The sequence below is a fragment of the Nesoenas mayeri genome (assembly GCF_963082525.1).
Source record: "Nesoenas mayeri genome assembly, chromosome: 2".
Lineage (NCBI taxonomy): Eukaryota > Metazoa > Chordata > Aves > Columbiformes > Columbidae > Nesoenas > Nesoenas mayeri.
In genome coordinates, this window is record NC_137543.1 from 53,942,236 (window position 1) to 53,962,285 (window position 20,050).

Consider the following 20,050-nt stretch of genomic DNA (forward strand, 5'->3'; position numbering starts at 1 on the left):
TGTCCGCTGTTGCTTGTTTTAAAATCGAATTACAAGAGTTCCTTTCTGACGTAGAACTCCTGTCCTGCAGCACAGTTTTGCCTATATATGCCAGCTGGAAAACACAAGGCTCACACAGGTAGAGATCAAAGGAGTACTGTGCCGGGCAGCAGCGCTGAATGCTTCCCGCAGTCTGACACAAAGAGCAGACAGCTGCTGTGGCAGCTGCAGTCGTGGAAATAATCCACAAAGGGGAAAACCAGCAGCTTGCCTCTGATCCGAACTGCAACATCAGATCTACCACTGGAAAGCACCATATTAGAGTTTGAAGGCAGAGGCCAGACAATTCTCTGGTATTCATGGCACTAAACAAGACTTCAGACTTCACCGATTTTCACTAATTTCAGTGGAGACAGCAGAATTTGTGAAAGTCTTTGCCTCTAAAGAGTCTTAGCAAAGGTGGAAAAGAGAGAGGACACTTTACCTCACAGTCCTCGATCTTGGCAGCCCACCAATGAAGATTGGGTCCTTATCAGAGCGGTTCAGGTCTGAGGCAACCCCAGGAGATTCTCCTTGCTTGGTTTCTTTATAATTAAGGTTATACGCATCCATGACTGCCAAAATTCCTGCAAAGAAAAGAAAGTAAAGGTCTGGATAAGGACACAAATACACATTCTTTCATTTTGGCAATTTTGTCTCTAATAAAGAAAAATGTATTAATTGACTCAAACATGTATGGACAATCTTCTTATTTTTAGAATGAGTAATTTATTTTACTTCCAGCTATTCTGTTAATCTCATTCATTCTTCTCTGCCAAAACCAAATCTGGAGAAGTCTACAGGAGTCTGGGGAAGTCTATATATGAGAATATGTCATAGCGATTAACATTTATTATCTGTAATGCATTACTTCCAAAACATAGACTCCGAGTACTGTTGTACTGGGTACTGTTAAAACAGAACAGAAAACATCATCCCTGATACACAGACTGGACAGAGATCTTTCACCCTTTGAAGACTATTGATCTGGTTTAGACTGTCAGCTTCTGCACTATCTGCTCTTCATAAGATGGGCCAAACTAAGCACAAGATCTTACACTGCTGTCCTTCTAAAAGTAAAGTAACAAAGGTGTGGCTGCTAAAGAAACTGCAACACAAGTGACCAGATCTTGTTGCAGTGATGTTTCCTGTGGCTGTCTTAGGTATTTGTATTTGTAAATGTGCAGATACCTGGTTTTTTCAGTCTGTAGCCTACCTTGTTTCTTGTTCCGACTAAATGAAATTTTATACCATGTTCCATTGTTGTAACGATTTTCTGTTGTAAGAGCAAGAGGTCCTGAACCTAGGTCAACAGTCAGTCTCACTTTGCCATCAACAAGCTCGAGGGACAAGAAATCTCTCTGGGAAAACAAAACCAACACAACAGATTAAATTCCTGGAAATAAAATCTTGCAAAAGGATGCATCCCTGGCAAGTTTAGTCTACTGTGTGAAAAAGCTTTGGTAACTCTTGTACCCAGACTGTTTGGTAGGCCCAAGACACTTATCTTAGCTATGTTTAAGAAAATTAAGTTAAACGTACCTCACAACTATGTCTTTGTTTTCTTTTGTTGTTATTCTTACTTAAACACATTGTCAGGTTTGATTATGTAGCAGAGGAAGGTCTAAATAACAAATCTCACATTTGCTTTTTATTTTGGATGAAGTTGGGAATAATTTGATATGATTGTTAGCATAATGATCACAAGCTACAATGTTCTTCCACAAGAAGCAAAGAGCTTCTTCACACAGTAAAAAAGACTTTCTGAATCGTATTAAAAGTAACCCCTCTGCACTGTAAAACTTAAGTCATCTGTCATTGTACAATGTATTCAGGCAGTGAGTGCATAAGGCAAATATATATACAAGGCAAATATATATACAGTGATTCTGAAACAATCTGTACCTAAACACAGCTTTGTCATCCTTCAGGAAAAGACAACCATGAGCTAAGTTTATGGTAAACTGCATGACAGTGAAGGTGTGGAGATGGGTCTAGGCTACATTGCTGTTGCAGGGAGTTTAATTTATTTCAGTTTACTGAATTCCCACGTTACATATTTAATTCAATGTCTATTCCATCTTATATTGTCCTTCTGCAAACTCAGTTCCAGAAGAGTTTACACTCTGCAAAGGTTCCTCCAACTGAACAAAACTTTTTTGTCTGTACCGTTTCTTTTTCTTGCCTTTAGTTAAATGATCATTAATTTTAGTCTAGAATTAAAACAAATTATGAATAACTTTTTTCATTGCTTAATTTTGACCTTAGTGTATGTGAGTATTTGCTGTAAAAATGTCTCTAGGGTTCCTGTCTTTACTCCTTTGGTTTATGATGTCAGTCATAACTGATAATATATACCAAGATAATAACTTCTTTCAATATATGTAAGCGGAAAAATAAAAAAGAAGAAAGTAAGAAAACACCAAATGACCCAAATACAGTTTTTGAAAGCTTAAGAATCTGATCAATTTTCTTACAGTGCCATTTGAAGCAAAATACAGAAGAAGTCCATTACGTGAAAAGGTACTGAAAAATATTATTATCTGAGTCACTGTTGAGCGGAGCGCCTTTTCCACAACTGAGTATCCACTGCCATCAAAATGGAAAGAAGTGTCCTCATCCTGTGGGCTATGGAAGTAGAAAGCAGTTAAAAATGTTAACTGAAGAATCTGTGGTTTTCCAGACATTTTTATATAAAATATAAGACAAGTTAGATCAGCTGGTGTAGCCCCCAGGCAGTATGATTAGAAAGTGTTGCAAAACACTTCAATCTTGATGTTACAAATAACTGAAAGATTCCAGCCAAAGGCCACTTTCATTATAGAATCTCACAACACATGAATTAGCCATGGGGAAGGATACAAGATAATGTTCTTCCCTGATGTATGAGAAAAAGCCAATGATTTCTTAAGGGAAAAAAATAATTGTTACAACATACACCCTCTTACTTAAAACATGCAATCCATCTATCAAAATGCTTGCGCAACTGCACTTATATTAAATGTTCTGTTAGCCCCGTTCCCTGCAGTATAATACTTATAAAAATATCTCATATGATCAAGCAGCACCCTCTGCTGTTTCTACATGAAACATTCTGCAAAAGGGAATACAGACAAGTATATTTCTTTTAAATTCCTTAAGCATAAAAATAGTACAATCTGCAATACCCTTTCACAAGAACAGTAGCAAGCTCATGGGCTTTTTTTTTGCTATGACTTTGTTTTTGGTTTTTTTTGTAAGAGCGCTTTACACTATTTCTTATTCTAGGAAAGAACATATTTGTCTTGCTGGAAATTACTGCAAAGCAAACATTCCAAAATAGTTTGGTTCACTGTCAGTCCCTGCTTTCAATGCACAAAACATGACAGCAATAGAACTCCTGAGAAAGTGATTAATAAGTGAGAAGATTCCATACAATTAAATTATTTGACACCACTGGCAAATTCAGATTACTGTGTTCAGAACTGTAAGCCGATGATAAATGAAACTGCAGTTTGTCTGAGTTCACTATACTAGAATGATGTCCCCAGAGAAGCAGTAGATTCCCCAGCAGTGGACAATTTAAGGATTCAGCTGGACAGAGTGCTGGGCCATCTTGTCTAGACTGTGCTTTTGTCAACAAAGGTTGGACCAAATGATCCTGGTGGTCCCTTCCAACCTGGTATTCTATGATTCTATGATTATTTTTAGCTAACGTAGAAATACATATGACAGATGTAAATTACTCAAAATCTGTTCACACAAAAAGAGAGTGGGACAAAATACCTTCCAAAACAACCGTTGCACTTGCCCTCTCTTTCCATGTAGTTCCAAAGACCAATAGATTTGCCATTCAGGGATGTCTCTCCCATGCACCCTTTAAAATGAGTCACCTTTACAGCAGGCGATTTCTATAAGAGAGAAATACCCTATGAATACAACTAACGTTATGTACTCTGAAAACTATGCAGCCAAATTTTTGTCTGGTTATTTTCCTTTATCTCATAACTTTGTTAGATATATATCATAATAAAAGAACAACACATTTTATCATCAACAATTACCATTTAGATGATAATAGCTTAGTTTCGCAGCAAGTAAAAAAGTAAAATTACTATATCCTTGACATACCTAAATGCCTCATGGCATGAATAACAATGGCAAAGTAAAAGAAGCCATGGAAGAAATAAACTAAAACCAAATTCATTGTGTAATGTCTATGCATCATGCATGCACACAGAGCCTGCCCTGGTTAACACTTTATGCAAAAACATCCAGGGAATATTAACTTCAGGATATCAGAACATCCTTATAGCATCTTTATTTTAGTCAGAGTACCTGGCATTTCTGGATGAAGTAACCAGTTCATGCAATTATTTCCAAGTCAAAAAGCATATCTTGAACATAATAAAAACATTTTACAGAATGCTGATCTCAGAATTTAACCTTGATTTGCCCTCCAAGTCCTCCAATAAACATGAGGGTTGATTTGTTAACATCCAGTATGCTGGCTGTCCCCGGAGAGGTTGCAGATTTGAATGAAGGCTTCTGATTGGAGTTCATTTCCTCTATGCTGAGCGTACCTGTTTTTCCAAACCTGCCAAGTAGAAATACTAATAAATAATTTTAGAAATCACCAGGCTTAATCAACATATGTTATCGGCTTCTCTTTTTAAAGTCAAGAAAAATCTTGTTACTGGAAAACTCAGAAGATAGTTCGTGGGTTTTATGCCAAATTCATTTGCTAAGAAGCTGGTAATCTCTACAATACAGCCATCTCAAAAAAAAAATAATAATAAAAAAATAAATTTTCCTATCTGACATTTGTGCCATTCTCATTTTAATTACCTGGTTGCATGTATTCTGTGCCATTTGTTGTTATCAATTTGGAAATCAGGGTACTCCACTCTTGTTGATCCAGAGCCCAGATCCCAAAGAAGAGCTACCTTACCACGTCGCATCTCCACCGCAAGGAAGTCTGGCTGAAAAACAGCAGGGCTTATTCTAATACATGGCATTGAATGTGGAGCTTCTGTTTTCTGTATTTTACAAGGGTAACATTGAGAAAGTATTTCCAGATTCATGTCCCTACATCCCATATTACAGGAATTGACTTCTAGCAAAATCAGGCCTCAGTAAGTTTTCAGTGATTTTTACTTTTAATGAAACCAAAAAACTCAGCTTATATACAAGTAGATGAATGTCTTCTTTATATATTTATAAAAACATGTGATGTACACACATACACAGACATACAGAAATGCACACTTTTGAGTGCATGTGAAGTGACCTACCACTGTGTGAAAAAGTACTACCATGTGATAGTGTGCCACGAGAAGCTAATGTCTGTGCATTTTCTGGGGATTACATAGAGGAGGGCAACATGACAGTGAGCCATCACGCTCCTTTTCAGGTGGGTGGATGCACCATCCTCATGAGGGCCAAACTCAAGTACTTTCTCTGTGACGCCAGGCAAATGGCTTGATATATTCCAGCATGTTATATGAAAGCACATCACGGGAAAAGGAAGGGAGAGTGTCATGACATGGCCAAGAAGCAATGCTAAGGAATCAGGTGCTTTTATTCTCTTCCTTTGAGGATCTCTGGAATCACCTAAGGCACAAAAATATTTCCACTCCTAGCGAACACACTTGTCTGCAAGAGGCCTTACTTGGATACTTAGTTTGAAGTCAAGTAGGAAAAATCATCTATGTGGTCATTTAAAACATCTGACTACCATCACCTGCAGTAAATGCATGCCAGAAACTTACCTTTCCATTGCTACCCAGGTAGAAAAGGAGGTTATCTGGTTCAGCAGTTTTCACATTGAGTGTTAAGGTGTTGTAATTCGTGGATGAAATTTGGGGTTGGTAGGCACGAATGCAGTCTCTGTCTGCTGATACTGCAACTTTAATCTGGAGGGGGAAGGAGGAAACTTAATTTAATCAAGTCTTAGCGTACATAGCACATATTTCTGGAATATGTACTTAGCTTCTGACTAACAAATGAAATTCATTTGCTGAGATACTTTCATACAACGTAAGCATTGCTACCTGGGTTAGATCTTGGCAATCTCCTAGGTACCACTTCACAAAGAGATTCACAAATAGAAAAGGATAAAATCTGTCATAATTCACTCATTCAGTTGGAGATTTGAAGCAGGTAAATTAAACTATTCAAATACCTCAGAAAATAATAATATATCTTGGGTCAGAAGCCCATGTATCAGTAAAAGCCACAGTAGGAATACCAGAAAATAAAGATACAGAAATTCAAAATGTTTAAAAAAAAATAATTCAAAGTTTTACAACACAGTTTACATGATTATTCAAAAAACACATTTGTGAATATATTACAAGTTAAACTTTAAGATTAAGTAGAGAAATTCATATTTCTGCTGTCATACCACTAACTCTTTTGAACATTATCCAGTGTACTGATGGGACACGAATTCATGCTAAATGCAGCCAAACTCCAAGGAGGTTGGTAGTGTAATGATATTTTAATGACAGAAAAGCCTTAACTTCATCAACTTGATTAAATATGCCTGTAACAAACTAAATACATACAGCACACTTGTGCATATGCATATGGACACATATATATACAGTTTCTGTCCTCTAGTAAAGTTTACAAAACAACAGAATAAAGTCTCAAAATCCGAAAAGGGGATTTTGCTAATACTTCTTTTTACCCTGCCAGGAACCTCTGTGGCTTATGACATTTCAGAAAATGCTACTCCCTCTTTGCACCAGTGGATTCATTAAGCTTCAGTAGACTGTGACAGAGAAGCAATAACCATATAATTAAGGAGATTTGCAGAAAGAACTGAAAGTCTTTTTTTTTAAAAAACAAAACGTCCCTAAACCTTACAATAAGACACACATAGTAAAGCCAAAGGCATACCAAAAATCACTGAGTGCAAAGTCATTTCCATATTTCCCTCACAGTTTAATGAGGCCCATAGTACAGTTGATTTGCTTTTGTTGCCTTTAAGCAGGGGGCAGAGATTTAAAAACAGTTATATTATTTGTCTTAAAGTATTCTGGATGCACAGCAGCTTCTTGCAAAGAAGAACATACAGACATGGCAGGACATAGATAGTAAATTTGTTGATAGAATCAACATTCGTTAAAAAAATTTGTAATGATACTTGAAGCTACTGGGAGGCACCCCACATCAGTCTCTAAAATAAGCTTATAAATGAACATCTTGTCCTAAAAAAAATGGCAGCACCATTCCCTCACTCGTCTCTTTCTCAGCAGACTACCTCTGTGATTGCTTTCTGGCATATTGTGTGTTCTGGCAAAGTCACAAATGCAGTAAGAAACCTGAAGCTAAAACTACAAAACACACCAACAGCCCTGTCAGTATGCTTCAAGAATCAGTCAGTGCTCTTGGACTTCAGTGACACCTTGGAACAACCAGGTACCTTGATAGTAAATTTCAGGCTCTTTATCTCAAAGAACTTCCCTGATAGAAGTGAAAGTGAAGCCCGTTAAGTCTGGGACAACAGAACTTACAGATGCTGCCTGCTTGCGGGCCTGGCTGATGAGCTCTTTAATTTCAGACAGGTTTCTGTTCAGGTTATCCTCCAGCATTTTCAAAGGTTTCAGCCTATCGAATAAAAGACTTGCTTGTGCTTCTACTTCTTTAACTTGTTTTTCAGCTGTGATTGCTGCCAACACATGAATGAAAAGTTGTTGCAGGTTGAAAGTTAAATGTACTTTTCACTGCTAAAATACTTAGTTTCTGATCATCTTGTTTTCAGCAATTTTAAACATCAGTAAGGAATATGCAAACTTAAGGACACACCATGTGACTCCTCTAGAGGTCTTTTAAAAAGTTAGCGCATTTTTATTGAATTAGGAAGAAATTTTCAGTCCATCTGACTCATATTTAATGCCTATTAAAATTTAATATTAGTACTGCTTCTGCAAGCAGTGACATTTCTAAAGAGCAATGAAGCAGCAAACATACCAGCTTTTGATGTATGAGTTATGAGTTCACTAGTTTTCCTCAATGTATCATTAACTTGGGACAATGTAGAAGAAGTATTCAGCAGCTTTTGACTGAAATACCCAAAGTGACTTAAACCCAGCACAGCACTGGTGTTTGCAGACACAGCCAGCTCTTTCACCTCAAGCATGTATTTTCTTGTATCTGAAACACAGTTCACAGGTTTAAAAAAAAAAAAAAAGGTAAATTAAAAAAAAAAAAAAACAACACAGCTTTCATACATACTTGGGAATAATAAATGCCTGGCTTCGTAACACAGTTACAAACAATCAAAACACTAGAAGTGTTGTCAGCTATGTTCCTTTCATAGTCAAGAGTTCTATTTTCATTTGTATTCTTCAGTCTATGAGGGAAGCTGCAAACCAAGACCTACTGTGATCTAACTTTGCTTAACTGTTGAATGCGTCATGGGTGACAGAGTGGGCCATTTACCTCCTACAAAACTGGAGTGCCAGGAGGCTGGTGCAACTCCTCTTGCCCAGTTCTTAAGTAGGAAAATGGCCACAGACATGGCCCTGAACAAAAACATGGTCAGTGTTCCCCAGCTGGTGATACAGATATGGTTATAGCTACAGAGGTAGTTCTGTTTGTTGTTACACACATAGGGGTATATAATAATTAAACATTTTACGCAAACATATAAATAATAGGATTTGCAGCAATTTTAATTAAGGCTCCTCGGTTTAGATTTTCACGTCTTTTGATCAAGAGACTTAATGAATCCAAAATTTGAATTCTAGAAAAAAATGTTTTATTTTTCATGACCAACTCTGAATACAACATGGACACAGAATGCAGTGATGGGGAACTTGATTCTGCCTATCACAGCAAGATGATGATAGGAATACATCAGGCTCATAGTGCTTAATTTCCAAATGAGTGTTGCCACTTGGAGTCACCCGCCTGAGACTTATATTTCTAATTCTACAGAAAGCTGCTTAGGTAGGAGGTTTATCACACTCTTTGCTTTGGGCTATAATCACTTATATAGTGAGTATGCCAATCTGAGCCTTCTCCTTATAGCACCTGTGCCCGAAATTGTGGGAAGATGCTACAGCTGGCACAAAAGAACTGATTTAGGTCTGCAGCGATCCTTCTTCCAACCAGTACCCTATAGAGAAAGCAATGCTACCATGACTCTATCCCCAGATTAAAAAAAAAAAAAGGGGGGAAGAAAATTCAAGAAATGTAACAACAAAACTGAAAATTAATAAAATCATAGGACAGTCCTCCTTAACTCACAGCTTAATATTGTTTGATTTCTAAGTTTAGCTTTATGTAAGATAGCATCCTGCAATTAATATCTAGTGTAACTTCATCACTAATATCACAATTTAGTGTGAGTTAAGAGTCTCAGCTGTAAAATGAGCATTTTAAAGCTGTGAGCTTAGAATTCTAATCTAGACATGTTATCTTTCATAGGTTTACTTAAGAAAAGGCAAAAAGGAAAATACTCCTTGCAAGGCAGAAGGCTAAATGAGTCTCCAGTGTAGTTTATTGCTAGGCCTCTGCAATCAGACAATCAACAGGATTTTTATTACGATTGTACTAGATGGCTCTTTCATAAGGAAAATGTCAATATAAATTTCACTTACCATTAGGCAATGTTCTTAGTGTCAACAGGGAATCATTAAGCTGGTTGACAATTTTGTTAGTACTTTCCTGAATCATTTCTACCTTTTTGTTCAGCCCATTCAATCCAAATAAAAGGCCTGTTGGAAGAAATAGCTGTGATTTTTCCATGCATAAACAAATACCATACAACTCACAGGAACACTATGCATAGGGATAACAAGCATTCACTCATTTAACCAATCCAACTGTGTTGTTGTCTGGTTGGTTTTTGTTGTTTTTGTTGTGTTTTTTTTTTCCAACAGAAAGAGCATTTTACAAACAGGAATGCAAAATGAATACAGTAAGCACAGATAAGATCTTGTGGGCACTGTTCCATTCGAAGTTAGCCTTTTTGGTCAATTCCATCAGACTTAATTGGTAGAAACAGAGGAAAATACTGTAAATTGACTCATGATTGTAAACCCTTATAATTTTTACACTGCTCTTCACTTTGCTGAATGGCTTGTGTCAGATATCACAAAAAGTGTTTTACTTTCATTTGTTACCTGTTTGCAGAATCCTCTCACAAGGAAATAAAGATACATAGAAAGAGCAAAATCAGTATGTATTCTGTCCATCTAATGTGTACAAATATGTACACATATTTGTAAAGCCAATTATTTTAAAAGCAAAGACCATTTTACAGTTACAATTTATCTCTCTGAAACATTCACTTTCTGTCCAGTTTCATCCAAAATTTCCCTTAGGGCCAAGCCTCTGGTTCTACACAAAGTCTGTGTTCAAAATGCTTTTCTGATCTTCCATGGGGCAGACTCCAATGCGTTGCTCATATCTTTGGAGTATAAAAAGAAAAGCGGAGGGCAGGGGACACTTTGGAATTTCAGCTGTGTACGAGGAACAGGTACAAATGATTATGATTTCAGCATATCATCCTACATACTTGTGTAATCCATAATACTATATAAAATTGGATTAATGTAATTCTTCAGTAACTATTTTTGCCAAGAAAGGTTGAACCAGATGATTCCTGAGATCTCTTCCAACCTGGTATTCTATGACTGTTTGTTCTTCGTATACTGCACAATCCCTAATGATTTAATTAATAATGTTTGGAAAAACAGCCATTGAAAGCAAGCATTGCTTGGAGGTAAATGAGGTACAGTGACGGCCAATTTTTTTACAGAGAAAAATATTCTTACCTAAAAGTAAAATACATGACTCCATAATACATTAATCTTAAATGTATAAAAATACGTATATAGTCATATGCATTATTTTTCCTTTATTTATGCTAATTTTTAAAAAGGCACAAAAACCACCACTAAAAAAGGAAAACAAAACAAACCCCACAAAACAAACCCCACAAAACAAGAGATAGGAAAATAAATAGGAGCAGAATAAAAAACTGACCATCACTTTTTTTCTTCAGAGTTTTAGCTTCATTCTGAAATTTGGAGCTACGCAGTAGAGCTTCTTTTCCGAGAAAACTGAGAGAATCCTCTGGCTGAAAAACAGACATCGGTCGTCACATATGAAAAACAGAAATGAAATTCAAAACATGTAAGCATCTGCAGATGTCCAAGTTACTGAATATTTTCATTATTTATGAGATTTCTATTTATTACCTTAAGGATCAATTAAAAAAACACAAGTTGTAACCATTTTTCCAAGAATGTGACACAGAATCTTTTCTGCAAAATAACAAAAAGAGAAGACTGAAACAAAACATACCATGTTCTAGTCTGAACCCGCTACTGATACAGTGTTGCCTTTTGGAACACCACTAATTCTACTTCCAGGCCTAAATCAAAATTCCCAGCACTTTGCACTTAAAAGTGAGACATCTCAAAATCTCAGTCTTTAAAGTGTTCTTTTAATCCATTTATCCAGCTAGAAAAATTTGGAAGAGCACCTTGAAGAAGGCATACTGTGCAAAGCTTTAATAAGACAGACAGCTATAAAATCACATACAAGCTCAAAAAACAATGCCAACTATTTTGATCACTATCATGTAAATATTTCAGATATTTGTTTCTTCAGGCACAATGTGCCTGAAGGCACTTGTAAAACATAGCCCATTCCTTCCTTGGTTTTACAATCATGAAAAGTAGAAAGAGATAAAAGGGGAGGGAAAAAGAACAATATGAAAGTAATGAGGTCAGACTGATAACTGGTCAGGTCTTTTTAATCTATTGTTTCAGTAATAGTAACAACCTGATAATCTTGTAAGGCAGAGGGGTAACAGATGAGTGACAAACATCCATTTGGTTATGAAATGTCCTCAACTAAGCAAAATGTTCATGATTGGGAATATCTATATAGAAATGGAAGAGGGACAGGTCAAATGAGGAGATGGTTGAATAATTCCAAAGGTGAAAGCGAGCACCAGAGGTCTGGGAACTTATGTTCTACAGGAACGCATGTCAGATGACTGACATAAGCACTCACAGAATGAAGACCAGTCCAGCTAACCATGCATTAGACATTCAAAAAAACCCAGAAACAATAAATGGTACTGTGTCAGAGAGAAAATCAAAGTACACAGAACACAGAATCATAGAATAGTTCGGGTTGGAAGGGACTCTTCAAAGGTCATGAGTCCAACCCCCTGCAATGAGCAGGGACATCAACTTGATAGATTCTAGAGCAGACTTCAAAAGCTTTTTTTCTGCTTTGTCTGAAAGTGCCCCGTTACCGTTTTGGAGTACAGATTCAGGATACAGGATATACTAGTTGGTAGGACAGGCTCCATCAAGAAGACTCAGATTTCAGCAAGTGAAAAAGAAACATTCCAAAATGAGAAAGGGAAAGATGTTAATTAAAATACTAATATTGATACTCACTAAATCCAAGGAGCCATTCATAACTCTAGATGCATCATCTGCCAAACTCTCTGTTCTTTCAATCACACTTTTAACGCTGGAGTGGGTGTAGACAGCAGCAGTTGTGTTCAGAGTCACATTTCTTACTTTAGAGAGGCCACTAAATACAGAATTAACAAGTAATTTTTTTTCAAGATAATAGCTTAGTCAAGCACTAAATCCCATGTCTTCAGTTACAACAGGCACATCTTTCTAAGATATATGATGCACTCTGAAAAAATGAGCACACCTTGCCCTATGTTGAATAAGGGGTTTTAAGTTCATTTTTTTGAACTGAAAGAATTAGTTCAAAAAAAGGTTTTCATCTATTTTTTTCCCATTTCATTCCTTTTTGTTTGTGGTCAGTTTTTCAATTTATAAAGCCACTTAAGTCACATTTTGCATGAAGAACAAATCACATCACCTGAACAGAACAGAAACAAGGTTCATAAATGAAGCTCAAAAGCAAAGTAGAGAAAATTACCAGCATCTGAACGCTATTCTGTATTAAATTTTGCTTTATTTAATTTATCTGGCTGCAGCAAAGTCAGAATTGCTCAGACCAAAATTTTGTCTTCTCAAACTCAAAACACATGTAAATTTTCCAATCTGATAGGATTTAACTTTTAACACACATATCTGCTGACCTTAAAAGACAAAACAGCAAGAATCCTAGAAGGATTCCTGGGACAGAAGATTAATTTCTATTGAATTAACTGGAATGGCTTTTCAACTTTAATTCTAAGAGCGCATTTGAGTGGATTTGAGATTGCAACTCACTCATTTTTGCAAGATGGTTTAAAAGCAACAATAATGGAGGCACAATAGGAATAGCTTCTTGATGAAATTCAGGTGTATAGTCGAGAAGTATTCATACACAGACCAGAAGCTTCCCAAGTTATACCATGATATACTGAGTATTTAATAATACACTAGTTACTGTGTAAGTCAGCCACATGAAAAGCAAGACTAATCAACCCCCTCTATGTCATTTAATAAAGGTACAACTGCATTAAAAGAAAAAAGGACTTGAAATGGAGAATAAAAATTGATCACAGAATAACAGAATGGTTTGAGTTGGAAGGGATCTTTAAAGATCATCTAGCCCAACTCCTCAAACTGTGGGCAGGGACCTACGTTAGTGGATTAAGCTACTACCTATTTAAATTAAATCTGCTGGATACCACTGTAAATCTCTCCTGATCTTCTATTTGTCAAGTTTCGTACCTCTCTAGTGCATCTGCAAGTCTTTGGAACTGGGCAGCATGGTCCTCAGCTCTGTATACCAGGTCAAGCACTCCTCGCACAGACATCTGCATCACCAGTTCATCCACATGGTGTCGCAGTTTGGTGCTCCACAAGACTAACTCATCCTGGTGGACCTCCAGGTTCTGCACAACAAAATGGTTTCCCCTTTTATTTTCAATAGCAAAACACACCTGACAGTGTCAAAGAGGATGTTAAAACCTAAGAACTTACAGATGTAGAGTTCTTTACATCTTGGGCAAGAGCAGCAGCAATATTCACTAGGACCTTTCCTTCTTTAATGAGCACAGTTGAGACCTCTTCACCTTCCTTTATATTTAGCTTTTTGTCCTGTATCACAAATTAAGTGTTTTATAGTAGTCAGTTAACTGGCACAGATGAGGTCACATATCACATAATCAGTTTTTGGTTTTCAAACAGGGATCTGGTTTCCTTTGAGTTTAAGGTATTGCATACATTAACATGTTTAAACCTGTATAAATTTATTAAAGTCTAAAAAGCAGCTTTTGAACACAATTTCATAGTTGGTATTTCTTATGCAACAACACTGTCCAGTCTTACATTTAACTCTGCCAGGTTGCTCAAGATAAGAGGAAACAAGCGGTTGGTCTCACTCATGTCAGCAAGCGCCTTATTCACCAGGTCCTGGGCATCTTGCAGTCTGCTGTTGTGCTCTGTTAAGAGCTGGCTTGCATCCTTTTTCAGTTCAGCAAGCTCCTGCTGGGGTTTAAGATATTCTTTCTGAACCCGGATCAATAAATTCTCCGCAGCTCTGACAAAGAGAGGAATCGGTAAAATAAATAAATGGCATAGGAGAAACTTAGTCATGATTTCTTGAGGAGAAATTAGGGTCACGTGAAATTAATTTAAATGCATCTTCTTACAAAAGTCTTCATTTTTTTTCCTATAATAGTATACATACACATTAGCTTAGTTACTCATCTTACCATACAATAAGATGACTGCCTTGGGGAGAAGGTAGGGATACATAAACTTTTTCTGTGATGACTAGAGGGGAAAGGGGCTAGTATAAATCACATTTGCTTGGACTTGCTTGGGACATTCTCCACATTAAAACCTCTGTGAAACACCCCTCTGGCACTGTTCTATGTCTTAACTATAGCAATTCATATTTTGAATGTAGGATCAAAACATCAATTATGAGGACTGACACTGGAAAGAAACAAGTAACTACAACTGAAAGACATTGTATATATATATATATATATATACACACATATATACACACACCCCCAAGAGTCCTGAAAATTTAAAATATAAAATAAAAATAAGTAGTAAAATGGACACTGAAATGAGCAATATCTGCACTTATCTTTTAAAATCAGTAACAGAAGTTATCTGGGAAATATCAAATATCCTCAAATATGTCAGTTTTTAATCACTTCAGCTGTTCTTTTTGGGAATATTTTCATCTCTACTTGACCACTTTCCATTTGAACACTTTCCAGTATTGAAGGAATTGAACTAAAAATTATCAGGAAAGTCTATTCCTCTGTTTGTTTCAGCACATATACTGTACACTGCAACTCCTGTAATGATACTTATAATCAGATTTCACATCATATAAAAACCTAGTTTATTTCATAATTATATAGAGCACATTCCACCTTGCTTATTGAATAGCAGATGTGCATTTGCATGTATTTCTTAAAACTAATAATTCAGAGTCCTTACACTCACAAGCCACAGCCTTAAAACAGCTACAAGAAAAGGAAGTATTTTACAGATTGTAATTACTTCCACTTCAGTGTAGAGTAAAAAGGTTAAGTTTCAAATTATGTGAGAACTTTGCCTTACATGGCAAATGTGTGGAGACCTCAGTTACAAACACTGCTTAAGAGTGTGTCATTACACGCTCAGTCCACTGTGAGCCATGTGGTAACTTCTGCTCCCTGAAAAATGCACAGCCAAGCTGCTTATTTAAATCAGTTCTGAATTTACAGTTGCACGGCACAATAAATTTTGCAGAGCAAGCAATCTTGTAAATCTTATTAATTCTCTTCTTCAGTCTGTCAAAGGACACTTAAAGAACTTTCAGAAGTTTCAAAGCAGCCTATAATTGAAAAAGTTGATTTACAAATGCCTTGTGTAACAGCTCAAAAGTCGATGTTAAAAATCAGAACATTCTGTTACCATGCAACAGGACATTTTGAGACTTTTTTTAAGTGCAAAAACTATTTGAAGTTCCTAAAAAATGTAACAATAAATGGTACATTTCTGGTCCATTTAACTTCTATACAATTTAATATTCAGTACAAGGACAAAGCACAGGAGCCTGTTGAACAGAATCAGATACACTACCAGCATAAACATTCTATCCTTCCTAATCCAAAGCATTTAATTAAGAAAAGTCAGATTTTCAGAAATATTCCACTCTGGTCTAAATCTTTCTCCCTTTAAGCCAATGCTAACACTCTTACTGCTTTTTGTGGGACATGAGAATACTTAGTATTGCTGAAATTAGAACAAAAATTTTGCTGACTTTTGGAACAATCAACGTTTTCCACTGCCAAGTCTGGCAATAAGTACTAATAAATAATTAATAGAAAAGCCATTTTAAAATAGCTTGCAACTGGGGACAAATCAAGACAATGGAATAGAATCCCAAACAGCGGCTCAGAATGCTGAAACAAGTGCCTTGGCTTCATATCTATGTGATACATATTTCAGTGACAATAAATCGTCATGTCCTTCAGCAGACCTAACATGTTCTGGGCTTGCAATTGACTGAAACAGTTCTACATCTCTAGCCAAACCAGCAAGGAGATGTATATTATGGCCAAATCTGAATCAAACTGAAACCACTGAGTTTTTTCACTTACTGTAATGGAATTTTGTAACATGTCCAAATGAACAGACTGTGGCTACATTAGTATCATGTGGGATGCCCAAATATTTTCAGATAATGCTAACTTCAAATTTAGAGTTCATATAGCTCCACCTAGACTAGTTATCCAACATACCACCTCTTATCATGGCACAATGTTTCCCCAGATTTCTTTCCAAAAAGTAATATTGCATAGTATAGACATTCACCAAAAAAAGTTTTCAGGCTTACTTTAGGACATTGGTAGCATTATGGTGCTGTTGAACAAAATCTTTCTTGCGCAATGCATCCAAAAGTGTAGAAATATCGTCATGCAGGCTCTGAGATGTAGCATTTGACAGTGGGAGATCCAGGCCCAGTGTTTCATTTAGTGACATAGCAGCTTCAGTAAGTACTAAGTAGGAGAGTAAACAATGTAGTCATACCATTTCCAAAGAAATACATGTGAACCCCCTGTGCAAACTGCAGCACTTTCAGTGTTCTTTAAGAGTTGCAAAGGAAATACACTTCTGGATCTTAAAGAAGTGGAAATATCTTGAAAGTGGGATACCTTTGATGGTTTCATGTACTGTGCCAATAAATCCAGTTAGTTCTTGAGTTTTATTCCTGGTTTCCTGAGTCATTGTGTAAAGCCGCCAAGCTTTTTTCAAAAATCTGGATGACTAGAATAAAATCAGAGATAATCATTGGCAGTAGTCCCAAACCACTGACTAATTCACTACATTTGTCTATCATTTTTACACCTTTAATCCTCAATATTGAGAAAACTTTGTGAGAGGAAAGATAAGGCAGATCTAGCTGATTTATGAATCTCTGATTCTTCCATGCTTGGCAGATGCCTTAATTATATTGAAAGTTTCAACCTCTGATATCAGTGAAGAATTTTGTTATCAATTATTTTTGTAATCAGTAAGATCATAACTATCAAAGCTATTTCTTTAACAAAGTAAACATTAGTTGGGGGTTTTTTAGCTACAATTAATATAAGAAAATCACTCTTCTGGATACAACACTTTTAGCAATGACAACACTGTTAGTACAAGCACCTAGTTAGATTACATATAAACGATCAGAAAATTATAGGTATGCATGGTCAGCAAATGAGATCTAATGGCTGAAGTACTGTTGTCACTTTTCTACCTGCAATTTTTCTTGTGTTAAAACTGAATAAGCAATACAAACATTGTCTAGTTTCATGTGGGTTTTTAACAGATTTATTTTGTCTGAGATAATTTTAAAGATAATACCATAGATATCAAAGACTTCATGGTAAATATTGAGCTACGACATAATTTGGGATAAGCTCCATGTGTTAAAACCGGTGAGAAGAAATTATCTCCCTTTATTTAGTTTTAGAGAACCAGCTTAATGTAAATCTAATTTACATTATCATAAAATACTGCAGCTTGCAGAAGAATTCCACAGACCAGTTAACTGTCCTCCTCAGAAAGACTACAGAATGGACTAAATGATTTCCTTGAAGTCTATAGATGTTCTTATGTACCATGCTATGAAATCTCAAAGGATTACTTCAGAAAGGCTAAGAATAAAGAAGCCAGCACCTACCTCTTCATGCAGTTGATCAATCCCTCCTGATAAACTCAGAAGACTTTCTTTTGCTGTAGATAATGAGTAAGTTGAATCTTCCCTAGGAACTATAGATGCCTATAAGAAACAAGAAGAATTTGTAACTGTAATTTAAGGACATTGTTGTACATCTAGAAAAGTCCTGGGAACAAAATAACTATGCACACTGTTTAGATTACTTACATGTTTTAAATGACCGATTTGTAAAGCACATAAGATGACAAAATAATTACACACATACAGTTGATGTGAATTGTGTCATTTCTTTAAATAAAGAAACAAGGATCCAGCCATGTTGTACTTTCAACCAAGTAATAATGAGGAAGCAAAATTTCTGCTTTTCTGATTCTCAATTTCACCACAGTCCGGGGCTGCCCACATAAGTTACTTTGAGAAAGAAGCCATGTGATTCCATCCAGTCCCACTGCTGCTACCATATTAACAGGTGGTCTTGTCAAAACAGCTGCATCTGGGTTGTTATATCTGTGAGGATGACCCTGGAGAGCTTCATGTTTCCATGACAAAGCTCAGTGCATTGCACTCAGGAGTTCATGATTTTGATCCTCCAGACATGATATGTTAACTACAAGCAGCCCTGTGGATCCTCTCACCAAGTAGAGAGAATAATGGGCTGCATTTGGCTTCAAGTTCACCTCAAAATTGCTCTATATATGCAATAAACAGGACGCTGTACACAAGTGTATCATATTTGATATAGTCAAGGCCTGCAACAGAATATCACTTCTCTAAAGAAGCAAAAAAAGTTCAGGCATCTCTTATAAAGAGAGCAAGTCTGATAAAGGTTATTTTAAGACTTCAGATGCTTCAAAGTCAGCCATCATAAATAACATAATAAGTATCATTCTGACCAACTTTTTAAAGAAGTAATACATAGGGTATCTGACAGCCTTATGTCAAACGGAAATTTCAAAGTCTTTTCCTCAGGACAATGAAAGAACAAGTGAAAGAGAAACACAAGCTGAAGCTCTTGAGCCTCCGCAGATAAAGCACAGCAAAGTTTCTTTAAAAGTCCACTTTGAAAACCCAGAATGGGAAAGCAAGTATGCCTGGTTAGTCAGGGGAGTAAAGCATGGGCCACTAGAAAACTAACTAGAAAATCAGACCTGCCAAAGTCCTCAGATGGACTGGACACACAGAAGCAAAGAGGAACAGACGATTTGATAATTTTCTCATTATTGAAAGATCCACACCTAATGCATAGAAAAGAGTAATACTAGAGTATTTCATAATAAATATACGTATACAATACATAATACAAAAAGATATGTACTAAAGGAGAAACTTAAACTGTTTTTCTTTTCACATAAGATCTGACTTTGGTTTCTAATTAAACTGCTAAATAAAAGCTACATATTGAATGTTTCTAGTCCCAGAAGGTGATGCAGAAAAGTAAGTCAACTGTATTCTTTAAGTAATACAACAATTCAGTATATTTATGCCTTATTTCATGCAACCAGCATGAGGCAAAGATGCAACATGTTGCAGGGGACAGACCTTCAGATAAGATCTGTAATTCACACAAATTAACTTGAGGATTCTCTGGTTTCCAGCTACAGTTACTTTGATACAAGGCAAAAGGGAAGGTAATCTTTGATTAGCCAGGAAGAGGGGAATACCGACTTCCAGAGAAAAAACTATGAGACTACTAACTTACCCTCAAGTTTAAGTTGAATACAGAATATTGATTTTATTTCAATATAAAAAAAGATATGTACTAAAGGAGAAACTTAAACTCCTTTTATTTTCACATAAGATCTGACTTTGGTTTATAATTAAAGTGCTAAATAAAAGCTACATATTGAATGTTTGTAGTCCCAGAAGGTGATGCACAAAACTAAGTCAACCGTATTCTTTAAGTATTACAATAATTCAGTAT

The 20,050-nt window shown here is 36.2% G+C and overlaps 1 protein-coding gene across 1 annotated transcript in view; it reads right to left on the reverse strand.

The window, feature by feature from the left end:
* The window catches only part of LAMA1 (laminin subunit alpha 1), a gene marked incomplete at both ends in the record, with an annotated part of 104,085 nt that overhangs the window by 13,173 nt on the left and 70,862 nt on the right, over positions 1–20,050 (reverse strand). The window contains 18 exons of the mRNA XM_080339681.1: positions 464–605; positions 1,235–1,379; positions 2,496–2,646; positions 3,784–3,908; positions 4,444–4,594; positions 4,846–4,979; positions 5,769–5,912; positions 7,521–7,675; positions 7,978–8,160; positions 9,612–9,728; positions 11,002–11,091; positions 12,431–12,573; positions 13,680–13,843; positions 13,932–14,048; positions 14,280–14,490; positions 16,798–16,960; positions 17,117–17,228; positions 18,133–18,231. Of these exons, the coding sequence (XP_080195807.1) occupies positions 464–605; positions 1,235–1,379; positions 2,496–2,646; positions 3,784–3,908; positions 4,444–4,594; positions 4,846–4,979; positions 5,769–5,912; positions 7,521–7,675; positions 7,978–8,160; positions 9,612–9,728; positions 11,002–11,091; positions 12,431–12,573; positions 13,680–13,843; positions 13,932–14,048; positions 14,280–14,490; positions 16,798–16,960; positions 17,117–17,228; positions 18,133–18,231 (2,546 nt within the window). The remainder of the gene's footprint in view (positions 1–463; positions 606–1,234; positions 1,380–2,495; positions 2,647–3,783; positions 3,909–4,443; positions 4,595–4,845; positions 4,980–5,768; positions 5,913–7,520; positions 7,676–7,977; positions 8,161–9,611; positions 9,729–11,001; positions 11,092–12,430; positions 12,574–13,679; positions 13,844–13,931; positions 14,049–14,279; positions 14,491–16,797; positions 16,961–17,116; positions 17,229–18,132; positions 18,232–20,050) is intronic.